Genomic DNA, 22,070 nt, shown 5'->3' with positions numbered 1-22,070 from the left:
GCAAAACATTTTTACAGAGTAAAACTTGAAAAAAGGTGACAAAAACAACAAAATAAATATAGGAGATGGACAGTAAGGCCAACAGCAGAACTCCACACACTCAGCTGCTTACACATTTTTTGCTTAAATAATCGGACATACAGTTTCCTTAAAGTAAAACCCAGCAGAGTCGCTCAATAGCATGTTTTCTCCTTACCTGCTAACAACTCACACTCTTCAACCAATCAACACGGCACAAATGATAACACTAGTAGACAAACACACACTTCTAGATGAATTCTGACACGGAAAAGACGGCAACAACACACATTCAGCGGCTGCATCTCTCAATTCTTTTGCTAGTTTAATCTATTAAATAGCCTTCACTTTCGGACGAATACAGTCTGTTTTGATACTAGCAGGATTCTTAATTACGCATTAATTAGATTTTTTTGGTCATTTACATAATTTGTCACAAACTAAGATACTTTAATATATTATAATTAACAAAAATATGTAGTCAATGAGCATGTAGATATTGTGAGCTGTTAGCAGATAAGCGCAATAAAACTAGACGACACACTGTCCTTCTACTCTAAAACTGATATATTTCATAGTAACATTAAAAAAGCAACAACGAAATAAAACTACACAAATTTTTAATTATAACAACTTATCAAACGTAATTAGTCCTGCCGTAACAAGGACTGGTAAGTTAAACCAAAATATTACAAAGGCTTCATACGGACATGATGCTCTTGTATGTATCTATATATATATTTATTTATATATATATGTGTGTGTGTGCTATTTCGCACACGCTGACAAATTTTGGCACTAATACCGCCATCGTATTTCTGACGCGCTGCGAAACTGTGCAGCGGCTGGCGTACAGCGAGACATTCAGATGTGCGTTGGCCGTCCCGAACGCGGGAGCAATAAAACGAGCCCGTCACAGAATGACGAATACATTAACAATAAATGCACACAGTAAAGCCCTTCTGGAAACGAAAACACTCATGGACGAATACACTACACGAGGAGGAGGAGCTGATACGTTAACGCTATCCCACGGAAATTCGTAACTTTTTCATTTAGTTGCTAATTTGTATTAAATTGTTACATTTTCGTACGATTTTCTAATTAGCCGGTGGGGGTGGGGTTAGGGGTGTGGCTTTGGGGCACGCATTTTCAAAATAATTCATACGTTTTTATAAGAAAAAAACATTTGTACGGATTTTAGTGCGATTTTCTCATTAGCCAATGGGGGTGGGGTTAGGGGTGTGGCTATCGAGGCACACATCTTTTTATAAAATTTGTATGTTTTTATCCAGAAAAAAAAAACGTACAAATTTGTACAAATTTTTTTTAACGAATGCGTAAAATAGTTACGTTTCCTCATGAGATTGGGCTGGATACTTCATTATTCATATAAGGAACAGGGAATATTCTGATATTTGAGCTTAAATACGCTTCCTCACCTAACGCAACATATTAGTTAGCGAAATACAATAACTATTGCAGAAATAGTTCTCCCAGAAAATGCAGTTGTGTTATTTACTCACCCTTTTATTTCTCAGGTTTTATTCTTTTTGAATTATTGTTTTGGTAAAAACGTTTAAAATAGACAGTTCACCCAAAAACTTCACTTCGCACTATTTAATCTCCCTCAAGTGGTTATAAACCGTTTCTTTATTCTGTTGATGAACATTTTTAACTATTGACTTCCTTGGTAAAAACCAAATACAATGTCAATGGTTACAGGTTTTGAACACTCGAAAATAGCGATGAGCCGTATTTTAACAGTTCGTTAATTTTGAACGAATCTTTACCGTGACTCGGGAACAATGAGTCATCTCAGGAAGTGATTCGTTCATTAGCGCATGCACACATTGCGCAGGAGGAGGAAACTAGTTCCTTTTTCGAGGCTATTATCAGGTTTGAGTCGTTTGTTCATCACGTGAAAGACAGAAGCCAATCATATGCAGTCAGAGCCGGAATAAGATTTGATTTGTTGATTTGTCGAGTCATCAGATTAAGTCGAAAAAAGATTTGTTCAAAGGCCAGTAAAATGATCCAAAATTTAAGAGGAGGAGCAAATACTTCATCGCTGTCTCACGGAAACTTTTTCATTTAGTTGCTAATTCGTATTAAATTGTACAAATTTGAACACAATTTTCTCATTGCCCACTGGGGTACAGGGTGTGATTTTGAGGCATGCATTTTTTTAAAAATGTGAACGTTTTTCATACTTATTAAATTGTTTGAATTCGTACGAATTAGCAGCTTTTCTAATGAATGCATAAAATAATTACGTTTCCTTGTGAGATCAGACTGGACGCTTCTAATTGCCTCCTGACCAAAACGCAACCTTCTAACGCAATATTTTACATTTCATTAAATGCAGAAAATATAAATAACAATCGCAGAAATAGTTCTCCCAGAAAATGCAGTTGTGAATTTTCAGACTCATAAGTTGGTAAAACGATCAAACTTCCCATCACTCATGAACGAATACACTACACAAAGAGGACGAGCTGATACGGCAACGCTATCTCACGGAAATTCGTATCTTTTTCATTATTGCTAAATCGTATTAAATTGTATGAACTTTAGTACGATTTTTTCATTGCCCAATAGGGGTGTGGTTTGGGGGCACGCTTTCTTTTTAAAAATTAGAACGTTTTTATACAAATTAAATTGTACTAATTCGTAGAAATTAGCCGATTTTCTGATGAATGCATAAAATCGTTATGTTTTCAAGCTGAGATCAAGCTGTACACTTCTAATTTATGTTACTAAAATCCGCCTCCTGACCATAACGCAACCTTCTAACGTAATATTTTACGTTATATTACTTGTGAAAATACAATAACGACTGCAGTAATAGTTCTCCCAGAAAATGAGGTTGTGTGTTTTTAGACTCAAACATCAGTAAAATGATCCAAACTTCCCATCACTCATGCACGAATACAATACACAAAGATGAGCTGATACGTCAACGATATCTCACGGAAATTTCTAACTTTTTTAGTTGCTAATTCATATTAAATTGTACAAATTTGAATATGATTTTCTCATTGTCCAATGGGGGAAGGTTAGGGGTGTGGCTTTGGAGCACGCATTAACAAAAAAAGTTTTTGAACGTTTTTCATACAAAATAAATTGTACGAATTCGTAGAAATGAGCAGCTTTTCTGATGAATGCATAAAATAATTACGTTTCCTCCTAAGGTCAGACTGGATGCTTCGAATTCATGTCGGGTATGAGGAACTTTTGGGATATTTGAGCTAGAATCCGCCTCCTGACCAAAATGCAACCTTCTAACGCAATATTTTTACGTTATAATAGCTGACGAAATACAATAAAGACGGCAGAAATAGTTCTCCCAGAAAATGCTTAAAGGTTAAATTGACCCAATCTTCCCCATCACTACATTTCTGCTCAACAGAAGAAGAAACTCAATGCAAGCTTAATGAAAATAAATGCAGAGTTTTCATTTTTGGGTGAACGATCCCATTAAGTGTGCATTAGCCTAAAACAGCGTACTGAAATACTCTGTCCCGCATGTCTTTCCATGTTTCTCCCTCAGAGATGGTCTGTTGGCTCAGGGTGAGGAAATAGACACTCAGTTATTCTCAGTCTGTGATGTATTCCTCAAGATCTAGCATGTGTGATCTCTGGAAGAGCTCCTGGTTATGTTCAAAACAAGCAAACGATCGATCGATCAGTCAATCCCAGAACAGATTTAGGCAAAGCATTACTGTGGGAGGGAGAGATGAGGATAACACACACACACACACACACACACGCTTCTTCATCAGACGGACATCATGCAGTGCCTGTGGAGGCCTTCTGTAAAGTTTACACTGAGAGACTTCACTTGAAGCGGGTGTTTATAAGACGGTTATATAATCATGATATGACACATGAATGCCAATGAGATATTATGCATGCTTATAACAACTGTTATTAAGGCTACGCCTACAGTACACTAATCCGGATACACTTTGGTGTAAGAACGCTCCATGTGCACACTATGGTTTTCAATTCTCTCTGTCATCCACAGTAAAAGGACTGGAAAGGCTTTGGCTGATGTACTGAAGTAAGTGGCATTCGCTCACTTATGTCCTTTTAGATGCAAAGCTGACATAGTTTGAACATATTAAGACAACTGTCATAAATCTGTCATAAACATGACTATCATGAGGACATCATAAGTGTGTCAAATGTTTTTCTAGTCATTTTTTTAATGGAACAAACTGAATTTGTCAGTAAAATCGCTCAGTAAAAGTGTAGACAACCTGTCAGATAATTTTATAACAGCATCATTAATATTTAATGACATTTTAATGACATTGTAATGATTTAATTCAGCTTGTACCACTGGAGTTGAGGTCTAGAAACACCTCAACGGTGCTGTTGCTGTAGATTTGTTGTCTTGGTGATGTTAAGTTGTCATGACAAGAACAAAAACAGGTTGTGATGTATTTATGTCAAGTTGTCATAACAAACCATGTCAAAATGACAAAACTGAGCGAATAAGAGTTGTTATAAGCATGCATAAGATCTTAATCACATCCATATGTCATGTCATGTTTATAAAGGTGTCATAACAGTCTAATAAACACACACTTCAACTAAAGTGCTACCAAAATTTCTGTATTAAAACACATTCTGTGAGGTTTACACACTGCAAACAAAGCTTCTCCTAAGAGTTTCTAGTCCAAATATCTTAAAACTGTTATTTTAAGAAGCATTATCAGGACAAGCTGTGAATATTGTGTTGTTTTCATGAATAAGGAGTCAAAATGAAGTGAGTTTTTCATTAAAACAAGCAAAACAACCCCTTTAATATGACATTATTGATTATTTTAATTAAAAAACTCACTTAATTTTGACTCTACTTTTGAAAACAACACAATATTGATCACCTGTCTAATAAATGCATCTTGACTTACGAATATTTAGATATTTACACTGGAATCGAGACTCTAAGGAGCGTTTTTGCAGTGCATTCCCACACACACACACACACACAGATTTTCACACATGGGTAGAAAGCACAGTTCGTCCGCACTTATAACACTACAATGGTAACTGCGACACACACAATATATGACGTAGATTAAATGCTCTCCAGCATGCAGTGTGTACTGTATATCTGTAGCTTGTGTTGTTGGTATTATTATATGTGTTGTACGGCACAGGCATACGGTACAGGCATCTGTACAACAACACCCCACAATAGTAGCGCCACCATCAGGATGAGCCTCAGACATCTGGCTTATAGTGTTATCTCCATATATGCTCATATTTCACCCCAAAATCAAGTCTTATGTAGAGTTTTTGGCTCGTTTTTAGTCTAAATGTCTCAAAACTCTTACATTAAGAAGCATTTATTAGACAAGTACAAAAATATTGATGCATTTTCAGACATAATGAGTCAAAATTAAGTGAGTTTTTAATTAAAATAAGAATAATAATGTGCCAATGGCGGAAGGAAAATAATAATATATCAAAAGGACGAATAATATTATTTTGCTCACCCCTTTGGCAGATTATTTAGCTTGTTTTAATGATAAACCAACTTCATTTTGCCTCATAAAGTCTGAAAATGAAACAATATTTTTGAGCTCATCTAATAAATGCTTCTTAATTTAAAAGTTTTTAGATATTTGCACCATAAACAAGACAAAAACTCTTGTAATAAAATCATTTTTGTTGCATTTGTGTGTTTCCTAACATAAACAAACAATGAACAATACATTTATTAGAGTATTTATTAATGTTAGTCAATGTAAATATTGTTAGCATTTAGATTTTAATAACGCATTAGTAAATGATGAATTATGATTATTAATAAATGCGATTGTTCATTATTAGTTCATGTTTATAAATCTATTAATTAGTGAAACATTGTTTTAAAGTGTGACTGTAAAAACGTTGCTGTTAGATTTATATTACTGTAAAAAATACGGTGTTGTAGTGGATGAATGGATACGGATGCATTAATATTTCGTATAAACGCATAAATAAATATAAATGTTATTATTAGGCATTGAAGACGGTGAGAATGTTATCAAATAAAATATTCCTAAACATATGTTGCACCACATAATATTCACATTGATATTATATTACTCATGTGAAATCTGAATTATGTTTGTAATATTTCCCAAGTGCTGTTTAACGGAGATTTTTAAACATAATAAGTTTAATAGCTAACTTCTAATAAATCATTGATTTGGTCTTTGGCATGAAGACAGCACATAATATTTCACTGGTTATTGATTGTAAGATACTAGCGTTCAGATTAAAGTGCAAATAATAATTGAACATAAAGTGCTGATGTTGATCATTTAGATTTTTCCTTTATTATTTTGTTAATTCCAGCCGAGCTAAAAGACTTTCTGTATAATAGGAAATAATGTGAAAAATGTCAAAGCTTATGACTAATAACATCGATCGTATTGAATATTAAATATTAATTATCATCATTTATTTAATTCCTGACCTAAATAATATTTAAAAATTAAAAATAAAACAGGAAATACTGTGAAAATGTCCTTACTTGTGAATATTAATATTGATAATATTGAATATTTATTAAAAAAAATAATAATTAAGATAATTTAAGAAAAACAAAATAAAAACAAAATGGGAAACAGTCCAAAACGTCATGATTAATAACATTGAATATTAATTTAAAAAGAAATGATTTAGTTAACTCCTGACCCAAATAAAAATAAAATAGAAATGACTGTGAAAATATCTTCCATCATGGCTAATAATATTTATACTAATTAAACACAATAGTAATTTAGTTAACTCCTGACCCAAATAAAAATAATAAAATAGGAAATACTGTGAAAATATCTTCAATAAATAAGAATTTAGTGAATTACTGACCAAAACAAAATAATAAATGAAATTAAAATAGGAAACAATGTGGAAATGTCCTTATTAATATTGATAATATTGAATATTATACAAATAAATATCTATAATTCATTTAATTCCTGAGCAAAATAAAAGGGAAAAATAAAAACTAAATGGGAAATAGTCAAAAATGACCTTGATCATGATTAATAATATTGATAATATTGAATACTGATTTAAATAAATTATAATTTTAATTCCTTACCAAAAAATTCAATAAAATATAATAGCAAATACTGTGAAAATGTCCTTGTTTGTGAATATTAATACTGATAGTATTGAATATTAATTAAAATATATAATTTAATTAACTCCAAAACAAAATAAAAAAAAACAAATATAGTAGGAAATACTGTTAAAATATCCTTGATCCTGGCTGATAATATTGATAATATTGTATATTGATTAAAGAATATATATAAATCAGTTAATGACCTGACCAAAATAAAAGTAGAAAATAAATCTAAAATGGGAATGGTGAAAAATGTCCTCGATCATGATCAATATTATTGATAATATTGATTTAAATAAATGATAATTTCGTTAATTCCTGACCAAAATTTGTTTTTAATAAAACAGGAAACACTATGAAAATGTCCTTACTCATGCATATTAATATTGATAATAATGAATATTGATTAAATCTGTTTTAATTTAGTTAACTTCTGCCAAAATAAAATAAAAATATCATAGAAAATATTGTGAAAATATCTTTGATCCTGGCTAATAATAATGATAATCTTGAATATTGATAAAAGAATATTTATAATTCAGTTCATCCCTGACCAAAATAAAAGCAGAAAATAGTTTAAAAATGTCCTTGATCATGATCAATAATATTGATAATCTGGAATATTGATTTAAATAAATTATAATTTTGTCAATTCCTGACCAAAATAAAAGAATAAATTAAATTAAAATAGGAAATACTGTCAAAATGTCTGTTAGATTTGATAATATTGAGTATTAATTAAACAAAATATTAAATAATAAATAGTTAATTCCTGACCAATCTAAAAATAAATAATAAAAATATAATGGAAAATATAGTGAAAATATTACTCATGATTAATAATATTAATTATTGATTTTTAATAATAATTTTGTCATTTCTGACCAAACTAAAAATAAAAAAAAACATAATAGAAAATAAAAAAATTAAATATAATGGAAATATTACTAATAATATGACTAATAATATTGATTATTGATTTTTAATAACAATTTTGTCATTCCTGACTAAAATTAAATTTAAATATATTAGGAACTACTGTCAAAATGTCCTTGTTCATGAATATTTATATTGATAATATTGAATATTAATGAAATAAATAATAAAAAATAAAAATATAATAAAAAATATAGTGAATATATCCCTGCTCATGACTAATAATATTGATTATTGATTTTTAATAATAATTTTGTCATTCCTGACCAAACTAAAATAAAGAAAAACATAATAGAAAATAAAAAAATAAAAAATATAATGGAAAATATTACTAATAATATGACTAATAATATTGATTATTGATTTTGAATAATAATTTTGTAATTCCTGACTAAATTTAAATGTAAATATATTAGGAACTACTGTGAAAATGTCCTTGTTCATGAATATTTATATTGATAATATTGAATATTAATGAAATAAATAATAATTTAGTGAACTCCTGACCGAACTAAAATCAAAATAGAACTATATTAGCAGATACAGTTGAAAATATGCATGCTGCGTTAAACAGCACTGGGGAAATATTCTTCAAAAGAACAAATGAAAGCCTCACTAATAATCCAACCTTCCTCTTTTATATTTTAGGGTAAAATATGGCCGGATGCGTTGGTTCACGTCCAAGTGCATGCTGGGTAAGAAAGTCTCTGTAGTGTGTATCTGAGCCTCAGAGTCAATCAAACAGCACAATATCCCGTATTTAAAACGCAACGCAGTGATTGGCCAGCCAGTCAGAGCTGATCTGCATCCCGCAGTGCCTCACGGAGGACGGCGCGGCATGGCTAGCGCTGATGTTCAGAGTGTTAGCATTAGCGGTGAGTGTTAGCATTAGCGTTAGCATCAGACGAAGAGCTGTATCCTCTCGCGGATGGTCTGTCTGCAGATGGGGCAGGTCTTGAGGGCGGAGCTACAGTCGATGCAGGAGGCGTGGCCACACTGGAACACCAGCCGTATATGGTTGTCTATGCAGATGGGGCAGGTGATGCGCTCCTCCATCTGTCTGTAGCGCGACTGCAGCTGCTCCAGCAGGTGGTGCTGTTCTGAGTTCTCCGAGCTCGGGCTGCACTCCACCTCCGTCTGATCTGGGGTCACAGAGAAAACAACATCACAGTGCATGCAGAAAATAAGAGCGTTTACAGATACAGTCGAGACCTAACCCTAACCCTAACCCTAACCCTACATTTATATTTACCTTGTCGAATTTTCTTTGTTATTGTGACCTGGCAGCGGATACACTTCTTCATTCTGTGAGCACATTCTGAACACACACACACACACACACACACACAATTTTTAGACAAGCATAATAAAGACAATATTTCTGTGCGCGCGTGTGTATATAGGTGTGTGTGTAGGTATGTGAGTGTGTGTTTAAATGAGTGTGTGTGTGTATAGGTTTATAGGTGTGTGTATAAGTGTATAGGTATGTGTGTGTGTGTGTGTGTGTGTGCTGACCTTCACATGCGACGCTGTGTTGGCACGGTGAGAAGAGCACCAGCAGAGCGAGCTCCGAGCAGATCAGGCACTCGCTGGGCCCCGTCACACTGGGCACCGCCAGGTTGGTCATAGTGTTGGGTGTGGTGTGAACACGCCTGAGACTGCTGCTGCTGCTGCTGCCGGTGCCACACGACACGGCCTGAAGCCTGAAACACACACACACACACACACACACACATACACCAGGTGTAAATCACATCTGTCCATTCTTCATTATTAAAGGGGACCTACTCTGCCTGGTACCCCCTGACCTGTGTTTCTCTGCAAAGCTCCTGATGAGGGTCTGCACGCTGCTGTCCGTCACCAGGTCCAGTGGGCTCTTGCCTTTATGGTTAGCGTAGCTGATATCGGCTCCTTCCTGCGCCAGGAAACATGCGATGGCAGCTCCTACATTCAGCTCAGTGTTTCCCATCAGCCCCGAACTGCACAACTGCACGCGGAGAGACACAAATGCACATCATGTTACATTTATCACCCTCACACACACACACACACACACACACACACACACACACTGAGAAATGTAGTGTGCATTAGTCGTGCAACAATACAGACTTCTCATGGTTCAGGGTAAATAAAGCCTGCTGTGGAGTATGAAGCGTGTTTTACCCTGCCGTACAGCACGGCTCCGTCTCCCTCTGCGCTGCTGATGACGGTGGTCAGCTGCTGTCTACTGAGGGAAGTGTGCATGGCTGTGTCTCCATCCTCGTCCTCTGCGTTCACGTCTGCTCCCTCCATCACTAGCAGCGCTACGAGCGCCGTGTGGCCCTGCGTGACGGCTAGCTGCAGCGGCGTCTGGTTGCGGTTGTTGCGGATGTTGATGTCGCAGCGGCCCTGGGGGACAAAGACCAATCGGATCAGTCTTGCGTATTAAATGAGTTTTTATTTCCATACCGTTTATACTATTGTACTGTTTAATACTGTTTAATAGTTTGTTATACATTTTTGGTTATTTTCATTTAGTTCTTATTTCAATTAGTATTTGCTGTAAATTTCAGTTTAGTTTCACGAACCATTTTGTTACGTTTTCGTTTAGTTTTCAGTTTATTTTGTTTCACGAACGATTTTGTTACGTTTTCGTTTACTTTTCAGTTTAGTTTGTTTGTTTCATGAACCATTTTGTTACGTTTTCGTTTACTTTTCAGTTTATTTTGTTTCACGAACGATTTTGTTACGTTTTCGTTTACTTTTCAGTTTAGTTTGTTTGTTTCATGAACCATTTTGTTACGTTTTCGTTTACTTTTCAGTTTATTTTGTTTCACGAACCATTTTGTTACGTTTTCATTTACTTTTCAGTTTATTTTGTTTCACGAACGATTTTGTTACGTTTTCGTTTACTTTTCAGTTTAGTTTGTTTGTTTCATGAACCATTTTGTTACGTTTTCGTTTACTTTTCAGTTTATTTTGTTTCACGAACGATTTTGTTACGTTTTCGTTTACTTTTCAGTTTAGTTTGTTTGTTTCATGAACCATTTTGTTACGTTTTCGTTTACTTTTCAGTTTATTTTGTTTCACGAACCATTTTGTTACGTTTTCGTTTACTTTTCAGTTTATTTTGTTTCACGAACGATTTTGTTACGTTTTCGTTTACTTTTCAGTTTAGTTTGTTTGTTTCATGAACCATTTTGTTACGTTTTCGTTTACTTTTCAGTTTATTTTGTTTCACGAACGATTTTGTTACGTTTTCGTTTACTTTTCAGTTTATTTTGTTTCACGAAAAATTTTGTTACGTTTTCGTTTACTTTTCAGTTTATTTTGTTTCACGAACCATTTTGTTACGTTTTCGTTTACTTTTCAGTTTATTTTGTTTCACGAACGATTTTGTTACGTTTTCGTTTACTTTTCAGTTTAGTTTGTTTGTTTCATGAACCATTTTGTTACGTTTTCGTTTACTTTTCTGTTTATTTTGTTTCACGAACCATTTTGTTACGTTTTCGTTTACTTTTCAGTTTAGTTTGTTTCACGAACCATTTTGTTACGTTTTCGTTTAGTTTTCAGTTTAGATTGTTTGTTTCATGAACGATTTTGTTACGTTTTCGTTTACTTTTCAGTTTATTTTGTTTCACGAACGATTTTGTTACGTTATCGTTTACTTTTCTGTTTATTTTGTTTCACGAACCATTTTGTTACGTTTTCGTTTACTTTTCAGTTTAGTTTGTTTCACGAACCATTTTGTTACGTTTTCGTTTAGTTTTCAGTTTAGATTGTTTGTTTCATGAACGATTTTGTTACGTTTTCGTTTACTTTTCAGTTTATTTTGTTTCACGAACGATTTTGTTACGTTTTCGTTTACTTTTCAGTTTAGTTTGTTTGTTTCATGAACCATTTTGTTACGTTTTCGTTTACTTTTCTGTTTATTTTGTTTCACGAACCATTTTGTTACGTTTTCGTTTACTTTTCAGTTTAGTTTGTTTCACGAACCATTTTGTTACGTTTTCGTTTAGTTTTCAGTTTAGATTGTTTGTTTCATGAACGATTTTGTTACGTTTTTATTTACTTTGTTTCATGAACGTTTTTGTTACGTTTTCGTTTAGTTTTCAGTTCAGTTTGTTTGTTTCATGCACTATTTTGTTTTTATTTCGATTTATTTAGATTGTTTTTTGTTTCATGAATGGTTTTGTTCGCTTTCGTTTAATTTTTACTTTGAGATAATTATTACATTTGCTATAAGTTTCAGTTAATTACATGAATGATTTTGTTAGTTTTCGTTTAGCTTCTATTTTCAATACAATTTTGTACGTTTTTGTTTAGTTTTTATTTCACTACTCTTTTTATATTTGTGGTAAATTTCAGTTCATTTCACGAATGGTTTTATTACTTTTCAATAAATGCGTTGTAAATTTCAGTTCAGTTCAGTTTCTTTTCATGAACGGTTTTGTTCGTTTAGCTTTTACTTTAAAACTATTTTTGGATTTGCTATAAATTCAGTTCATCTCATGAATGATTTTGTTAGTTTTCGTTTAGTTGTTTAGTTCGTTTTGTTTGTTTCATTAATATTTTTTGTAAATTTCAGTTTAGTTTTTTGTTTCAGGAATAGTTTTGTTCATTTTCGTTTAGTTTTTACTTTGATACAATTTTTGAATTTGCTGTAATTTTTTGTTTATTAATAATAATAATAATAAATTTGATTTGTAATGCGTTTTTTTATTATTTGTCATAAATATCAGTTCGTTTCATGGATGGTTTTGTTACTTTTTGTTAAATATGTTGTAAACTTCAATTTAGTTTTTCGTGAATAGTTTTGTTCGTTTTCGTTTAGTTTTTACTTTGAAATTTGTATTATATTTGCTATAAATTTCGTTTTATTTCACGAATGGTTTTGTTAGTTTTTGTTTAGCTTTCAGATCAGTTTCATTAATATCTTCTGTAAATTTCAGTTTAGTTTTTTCTTTTCCTGAATGGTTTAGTTTTCGTTTAGCTTATATTTTAATATTATCTTTTAAATTGTTGTATATTTCAGTTCATTTCATGCATGGTTTTGTTAGTTTTCATTTAGTTTTTATTTCGATACAATTTTTTAGTTTTCGTTTAGTTTTTTTTCAATACAATTTTTACTAATAAATACTTCCTGTTAGTTTTCTTTTTTTCTATACTATTTATTAATATGTGGTGAATTTCAGTTGGTTTTATGAGTGATTTCCACACACCTCTTTGAGGAGAATCTCGGCTACGTCACGATGGTTGTTGAGCGCAGCCAGATGAAGCGCAGAAAAACCGTCCTCCTTCTTCACATCCGCCAGCTGTCGAGCTCGAGAAAGAATCATCTCTGTCGCTCTGTAGAAGCGCGCACACACACACACACACATACACACACACACACACACACACACACACACACACAGAGAGAGTGGAGAGCAAAGCGATTAGCACACTGGAAATATCTAAAATATCTAAAAGTTTTGAAATCAAGAAGCATTTTCTAGCTTGTTTTAATGAAAAACTCTCTTCATTTTGACTCATTATTTCTGAAAACAAGACTATAGGTTTTACTAGTCTAGAAAATGCTCCTTGATGGAAGAGTTTGGAGACATTAGAAACAAGACAAAAACTCTGAGAATAGGCATTTTGTGATTATAAAATAAATATTAAATGATAATTCAAGTTTAGTTGTACAGCGCTTTACACAATGCTTAATGTTTCACAGCAGCTGTACTAAAGGTGCACATTACTGATCACCCAAAACTGAAAAGCCTGTCATCATTAGGTGTGTGTCAGTCCACAGATGCAAATCATATCAGTGTAATATAACACACAATATTCTGAATAAAGTGCCCTGTGACAGGTCGATGTACTGTTGATCTAGACGTGCAGTGTTGTTTTCTAATTAAAGACTGAGGTTAATCCAGATCCTGTCTCATCAGCCAGACCACACGCTATTCTCATCTGACTTTACCCAGAAACACTAATGCCATTACAGAGAAAACACACACCGCACAACATGATGTTCTTACTGACAGCTTCTGTCTCCATTCTAGTCTGAATATCTCAAAACTCTTACATCAAGAAGCCTTTATTACAACACACACACACACACACACACACACACACACACGCATATACACACACAGACACACACACATATATTTGCATATGCGCACACACAAATATACAAATACATGCACACACACACACACACACATACACACGCACACACACACATGATTACACACACACACATATTTGCATTTACACACATATGCATAGACACACGTGCGTATACACGTAAACACACATGCAAATACACACATAGACAAATGCATACACACATATATGACACACACTTATAGACACACACATATGCATAAACACACACACAAGCATACACACATATACATATATGCATACACACATATGCATTTACACACACACACACACTCACAGTTTGTTGCCCTTCAGAGCGGCGTGGTGCAGCAGGTTGAAGCCGCGGTTGTTCTGCTGAGTGAAATCGATGTTCGGAACCACCGTCAGGATCTCAATGATGCTCCTGAAGTCTTTAGCGATGGCGTCGTGTAAAGGTGTGTCGCCGTATGAGTCCTGCACACACACACACACACACACACACACACACACACACATGTACACACTGAATAACAATGCTTTTCCTAGAGATTCATCTCGTTTCTAGTCCAAATATCTCTAAATTCTGAAATCAAGAAGCATTTTCTAGACAAGCAAAACAAAGGCTACGTTCACACTGCTCTTATATATTATAACAGCTTAGTACCATTATTCATCAGGGGTCGCCACAGAGGAATGAACCGACAACTATTCCAGCATATGTTTTACACAGCGGATGCCCTTCCAGCTGCAACCCATCTTTGGGAAACACAATACACACTCATTCACACACACACTCATACACTACGGCCAATTTAGTTGATCAGTTCCCCTATAGCGCATGTGTTTGGACTGTGGGGGAAACCGGAGCACCCGGAGGAAACCCACACCAACACGGGGAGAACATGCAAACTCCACACAGAAACACCCACTGACCCAGTCCCCGCGCCGCCACAATAACAATTATTTTAAGATGTTCATCATTTAATTTGTCGTATTTAAAGATATTTTGTACTGCTGCGCATCCCTGTGTGTGTAATAAGCAATGTGTAGTCACATTTTGGACCCACATAACACTAACATGCTCTTTAATAACAAATTTAATCTGTGTGTGTGTGTGTGTGTGTGTGTGTGTGTGTGTGTGTGTGTGTGTGTGTGTGTGTGTGTGTCTGACCTGCAGGTTGACGTCTGCTGAATGCTCCGTTAACACTCGCACCACGTCTGTGAATCCTTTATTGACGGCGATGTGCAGCGCACTACACATGGAGTTATTCAGCAGATTGACACTCGCTCCTTTACTCAGCAGCAGACGAGCGATCTCTGCCTGATTCCTGAGAGAGAGAGAGAGAGAGACACACACAATTTTTACTCATTGTAAAATGGCGTTGGCGTAACCTTTTAGATTTAAATGTGTGTTTTAATAATAAACAAAACCCCAAAACATGAGTTCATAATGAAATGAGCTGAATCCAGTAAACACTCTCACATGACATCTGCTTATACACGTTATAAACCATCAAAATACTCACTAATAGAACCAAAACACACTTCTTTATAATAAATAAACACATTTTAAACACTAAAACGCTTCATATTCACACAACATTAGAGCTAATCTAAACTACAGACTGATCTTTAGACACACTCGTTCCCATCAGTCACATCTACACACATCACATGACCAGAGATAAAATAATCAGGATACTATTATCAGCCAACAGACTTAAGGAGAGTAAACCTCTGAGTACAGAAGTGTGTTTACAGGCATTAAGCCTCAGTGTGAGGTGTTTTCTGAGAAAGACCGACGTGACGCTGCGATTTAATCCTTTATATAATAGATTACGCTTTAATTAGACACTGTGATGCGATAAAAAGCTGACGTTACCATTTTAAAACAACAATTCACTATTCTAAAACAGTCACGTGAAGCAAGCATAATCCCTTCTGATGCTGACTATGTGCTTTATTCAGTGTTATTACACGGCTGTCTGGAATACTTGATTCTGATTGGTCAGTCATGACATTCCATGATATGTTATTGTAGGGATAAAGTACATCCAGGAGGTTGTTATCTCAGAATAAACGGTCAAAAACACAAAGCTGACAGAAACCAAAACAGCTGATGGAGTATACACTAACCTGCGCATTATTCAGACACTAGATGTTATACACTCACTGGCCACTTTATTAGGTACACCTCACTAGTACCGGGTCGGACCCCCTTTTGCCTTCAGATCTGCCTTAATCCTTCATGTCAGAGATTCAACAAGCTACTGGAAATATTCCTCAGAGATTTTGCTCTATTGGATTGAGCTCTGGTGACTGTGGAGGCCATTTGAGTACAGTGAACTCATTGTCATGTTCAAGAAACCAGTCTGAGATGATTGGTGCTTTATGACATGGTGCGTTATCCTGCTGGAAGTAGCCATCAGAAGATGGAGACACTGTGCTCATAAAGGGATGGACATGGTCAGCAACAATACTCAGGTAGGCTGTGGCGTTGACACCATGCTCAATTGGTACTAATGGACCCAAAGAAAATCTCCCCCACACCATTACACCACCACCAGCAGCCTGAACCGCTGATACAAGGCAGGATGGATCCATGCTTTCATGTTGTTGAGGCCAAATTCTGCCCGAGCATCTGAATGTGTCAGCAGAAATGGAGACTCATCAGACCAGGCAACGTTTCTCCAATCTTCTATTGTCCAGTTTTGGTGAGCCTGTGTGAATTGTAGCCTCAGTTTCCTGTTCTTAGCTGACAGGAGCGGCACCCGGTGTGGTCTTCTGCTGCTGTAGCCCATCCGCCTCAAGGTTGGACGTGTTGTGTGTTCAGAGATGCTCTTCTGCAGACCTCGGTTGTAACGAGTGCTTATTTGAGTTACTGTTGCCTTTCTATCAGCTGGAACCAGTCTGGCCATTCTCCTCTGACCTCTGGCATCATCAAGGCATTTGCGCCCACAGAACTGCCGCTCACTGGATATTTCCTCTTTGTCGGACCATTCTCTGTAAACCCTAGAGATGGTTGTGCGTGAAAATCCCAGTAGATCAGCAGTTTCTGAAATACTCAGAGCAGTCCGTCTGGCAGCAACAACCATGCCACGTTCAGCATCTCTTAAATCCCCTTTCTTCCCCATTCTGATGCTCGCTTTGACCTGCAGCAGATCGTCTTGACCATGTCTACAGGTGTACCTAATAAAGTGGCCGGCGAGTGTAAGCCATTATCATTCTAACACTATTTTTTTTTTTCATCGTCTGAAAGTCCTGTAAACACTATCGTGCAGATTTTCCTATTTTTTTGAGTGCAAACAATCAATTTGTTGTACTCTCCCTTTCACTCCGCTCTAAGCTTACCATCTATGATGATTTATGCTGCGAAGAAACACGCAAATCCGAAAAGTGTTATACATCTGCATAGTGTGTTAATACTCACCCGAAGGCTGTGTAGTGCAGCGCAGCATCGCCGTCTTCATCTTTAGCTTCAATGCTACTGTTAGCCTGTAGCAGGACCTTCACCACCTCCACATGACCCTGATGTGCTGCGACCTGCAGAGCCGTCTTTCCCTGGTTCTTAATGTCCACCTAAACACACACACACACACACACAAACAAATATGGTTATCTTCAAAACCCCTGCCTGGCTCCTCCCCCTTATAAATATGGTAATGACTAGGCAGGTTAGGGTAATTAGGTAAGTTATTGTATAATGATGGTTTGTTCTGTAGACTATCAGAAAAATAATATAGCTTAAGGGGGCTAATAATATTGACCTTATAATGGTGTTTAAAACAATTAAGAACTGCTTTTATTCTAGCCAAAATAAAACAAATAAGACTTTCTCCAGAAGAAAAAATATTATCAGACATGCTGTGAACATTTCCTCAATCTGTTAAACATTACTTGGGAAATATTTATAAAAGAAAAGAAAATTAAAAGGAATATTCAGATATATTTATATTGCCACAAGACGTCCAGCATTGAATGATGTAAAGTTGTGTCTGTTACGCTGAGCACACACAAACAAATATAGCACAGAATGAAGCGTGATTGGTTGGTAACTCACTTTGTCGGGGTGTTTCTGCAGCAGCTCACGAACTTTAGCAGCGCTACCGTGAGCCGCCTCGATGACAAGCCGGCCCGGATTATCCTGCTCTGTAGACTGAGACAACAGCTTCTCCAGCACTGAGATCACTGTACCTGAAACAGAATAATCAGTCAGAAACAATGTGATACGTGCAGAATTATCAAGACATACAAATCAAACGTGTGTTTAAACATAATTTATGTGTACTGAGTACATTTATGATGCATATATAAACACACACATGCAAGAAGGTCGCTGGTTCGAGTCTTGGCTGGGTCAGTTGGTGTTTCTGTGTGGAGTTTGCATGTTCTCCCTGTGTTGGCGTGGGTTTCCTCCGGGTGCTCCGGTTTCCCACACAGTCCAAACACTTGTGCTATAGGGGAACTGATGAACTAGATTGGCCGAAGTGTATGAGTGTGTGTGTGTGTGTGTGTGTGTGTGTGTGAATGAGTGTGTATGGGTGTTGCAGCTGGAAGGGCATCAGCTGTGGGGACTAAGCTTAAGGAAAATGAATGTATATATATATATACACACATATTTATATATATATACACATACATACACACAATTGTAAATATCTATATTTCTCTATAAATATTTTGAATTGTTTTGTTTTTACTAAATATATAATACACACATATATTATGTCAAAACAAACTTTTGTTTTGGAGGCACGTTTGTATGTCGATGTGTATTTTTTTTAATATCTCTCTTGTTTATTTGCATATTTGAGCTTTGTTTATTATTTTAATTTGTATTTTTGTTGGAATTTAAATCCAATAAATGATGAGTCAAAATGTCCAAACACACACACACACACACACACACACACACACAGGAAACAGCAGCAGAATGAGTCAAAATGTCCAAACACACACACACACACACACACACATACACACACACACGCACACGCACACTCACACACACACACACACACACACACACAGGAAACAGCAGCAGAATGAGTCAAAATGTCCAAACACACACACACACACACGCACACACACTCACACACACACACACACACACACACACACTCACACACACACACACACACACTCACACACACACACACACACACACACACACTCACACTCACACACACACACACAGGAAACAGCAGCAGAATGAGTCAAAATGTCCAAGTGAACACAAAAACATGTTGGTTTTGGTGGTTTATGAGGACTTTCCATAGACATGATGTATTTTATACAGTAAAAGTGCTTATTACACACCCCTCGCCCTCGCAGACCCCTAAACCAACCCTCACAGCACATCAGGGGACAATTTAAATATTAAATTAAAAATATTACAAATGATTTTTAAGCCCTTTAAGTTAGGAGAAGAGCAGACATGTCCTCATAATCCACCACAGGTCATCCCCTTCACATCATCCACAATAACAGAGTCATCATATACAGTACACTGACTATACAAAGACTATTATATATTATAACACTCATCCTATATAGATCAGTGCATTTACACAGCTTTGTCCACCAAAACCAGCACAAACACACACACACACTCCGACACCGGCAGAGCATGAGGAGAGAGAAAAACAGAAAGAGAAGCACAGCGAACACAGGACAGCATGAGAGAGCGGTTATGAACGTTGATGATTTATGATTATGATTATGAGTGTGTGTGTGTGTTCTTACTGCTGGATTCGCTGGCGTTCTCCACCGTCATCAGGTTTGCGTCCACTTCCCCAGGCTGAGCGGAGAGACACGCCGGGTTAAAGGTCCACGTCTGTCCTCCGAACGCCACACGCAGATCACCGTCAGCATACACCTTCAACACCTTACCCACCTGCCCTAGAGCCTAACACACACACACACACACACGCACACACAGTATAAATAGTGTATTCACGTTGAATAATGCTAAAAATAATAAGTGCACTTAAAATACCCAGAGGGGTGGGGCTAATGGTGAAGGGGAGGAGCTGATGATGAAGGGGGGAGCTGATGATGAAGGGGGGAGCTGATGATGAAGGGGGAGCTAATGATGAAGGGGAGCGGCTGATGATGAAGGGGAGGAGCTGATGATGAAGGGGGGAGCTGATGATGAAGGGGGGAGCTGATGATGAAGGGGGAGCTAATGATGAAGGGGAGCGGCTGATGATGAAGGGGAGGAGCTGATGATGAAGGGGAGGAGCTGATGATGAAGGGGAGAGCTGATGATGAAGGGGAGCGGCTGATGATGAAGGGGAGGAGCTGATGATGAAGGGGAGGGGCTGATGATGAAGGGGAGGGGCTGATGATGAAGGGTAGCAGCTGATGATGAAGGGGAGGAGCTGATTATGAAGGGGAGTGGCTGATGATGAAGGGGAGGGGCTGATGATGAAGGGGAGAGCTGATGATGAAGGGGAGCGGCTGATGATGAAGGGGAGGAGCTGATGATGAAGGGGAGGGGCTGATGATGAAGGGGAGGGGCTGATGATGAAGGGTAGCAGCTGATGATGAAGGGGAGGAGCTGATTATGAAGGGGAGGGGCTGATGATGAAGGGGAGGGGCTAATGACAAAGGGGAGGGGCTTATGGTGAAAAGGGAGAAACGGCAGATGAAGAGAAGGAGCTGATGATGAAGGGGATGGTCTAATGCTGAATGGGAGGGGCTAATGAGGGGGAGGAGCTGCTGATGAAGAGGAGCTATTGTTGGGTTATTTATTTTCGATGGTGCAAGCTAAATGATGAACTGAGGAGATTATGCTGCCTCCTGGTGGTGAATGCAGTTGCTGTAACGATTATTTGGCAACTGTTTTCTTTGTGTGTGTGTGTGTGTGTGTGTGTGTGTGTGTGTGTGTGGACGTACTGGAGCCATGCTGTCCGTCCACTCTCCATGTCCAACCTGAAGCCTCTTCACACTGTCAATGTCATCCAGCACCTTCACCAACTCACCCACTGCAAACGTGTTCACCTGCAGACACACACACACACACACACACGCACACACACACACACACACACACACACACACACACACACACACACACACACACACACAGATGAACACACAAACACACACAGATCCAGAGATAAGCATCAGTGGTCTGAAGCTAATCACCATCTACAGCTCAATCTGCCACTCTCGTCTGCCATACACACTGACGAGCACACACACACACACACATCTATTTATAGCTCTTTCTGATCACACACACAGCTTCAGGATACGGACAGTGTGTGTGTGTGTGAGAGAGAGAGAGATTAAGCCTGACTAAATATACATAGAACACAGCAGAAATAGACCAAGAGTGTCCACAAGAGTTCAGCTCCAACTCCAATTAAACACACCTGAGACAGATAACACTAGTGTGTGTGTGCGTGTGTGTGTGTGTGTTTATACGAGTCTGTAAGTGTGTTTGTGTATGCATATGAGTATATGTGTACGTATATGCGGTGTGTGAATATGTGTGTGTGTGTGTGTGTGTTCTCCTTGCCTTGGTCAGAGCACCAGGGTGAAATGTCCAGCGGATGTTATTGCTGTACTGGACCCGCACGTCTCCTCGGTCTGTTATTCTGTGCACTGTCCCGATTCTGGAGATGTACTGCAACACACACACACACACATGCACACACACACCCAAACAAGTTGTATTTTACTAAGTCTCAACAGAACTCTTTGTAAATGTATGTATGTATGAATGGATGGATGAATGGATGGGTGCATTGATGGATGGATGGATGCACAGATAGACAGACAACAGACAGAAAACCACATAGATGGATGATTGATTGATGGATGGATGGATGGATGTATGGACAGATAACTACAT

General features: G+C 36.9%; 1 protein-coding gene across 1 annotated transcript in view; it reads right to left on the bottom strand.

Annotated features, from left to right (window-relative positions):
• Nucleotides 1–8,529: 8,529 nt before the first annotated feature.
• mib2 (MIB E3 ubiquitin protein ligase 2) overlaps nt 8,530–22,070 on the bottom strand; it is a 53,630-nt gene continuing 40,089 nt past the window's right edge. The window contains exons 7-19 of the mRNA XM_056464553.1: nt 21,735–21,842; nt 21,107–21,211; nt 19,952–20,114; nt 18,267–18,400; nt 17,637–17,785; nt 15,378–15,534; nt 14,526–14,680; nt 13,294–13,420; nt 10,256–10,480; nt 9,898–10,076; nt 9,605–9,792; nt 9,342–9,407; nt 8,530–9,231 (exon numbers count right to left, since the gene is read on the bottom strand). Of these exons, the coding sequence (XP_056320528.1) occupies nt 8,990–9,231; nt 9,342–9,407; nt 9,605–9,792; nt 9,898–10,076; nt 10,256–10,480; nt 13,294–13,420; nt 14,526–14,680; nt 15,378–15,534; nt 17,637–17,785; nt 18,267–18,400; nt 19,952–20,114; nt 21,107–21,211; nt 21,735–21,842 (1,998 nt within the window). The 3' untranslated portion in view covers nt 8,530–8,989. The remainder of the gene's footprint in view (nt 9,232–9,341; nt 9,408–9,604; nt 9,793–9,897; nt 10,077–10,255; nt 10,481–13,293; nt 13,421–14,525; nt 14,681–15,377; nt 15,535–17,636; nt 17,786–18,266; nt 18,401–19,951; nt 20,115–21,106; nt 21,212–21,734; nt 21,843–22,070) is intronic.

Source organism: Danio aesculapii, chromosome 8 (assembly GCF_903798145.1).
Source record: "Danio aesculapii chromosome 8, fDanAes4.1, whole genome shotgun sequence".
Lineage (NCBI taxonomy): Eukaryota > Metazoa > Chordata > Actinopteri > Cypriniformes > Danionidae > Danio > Danio aesculapii.
This window is presented reverse-complemented; position numbering and strand designations above follow the sequence as displayed.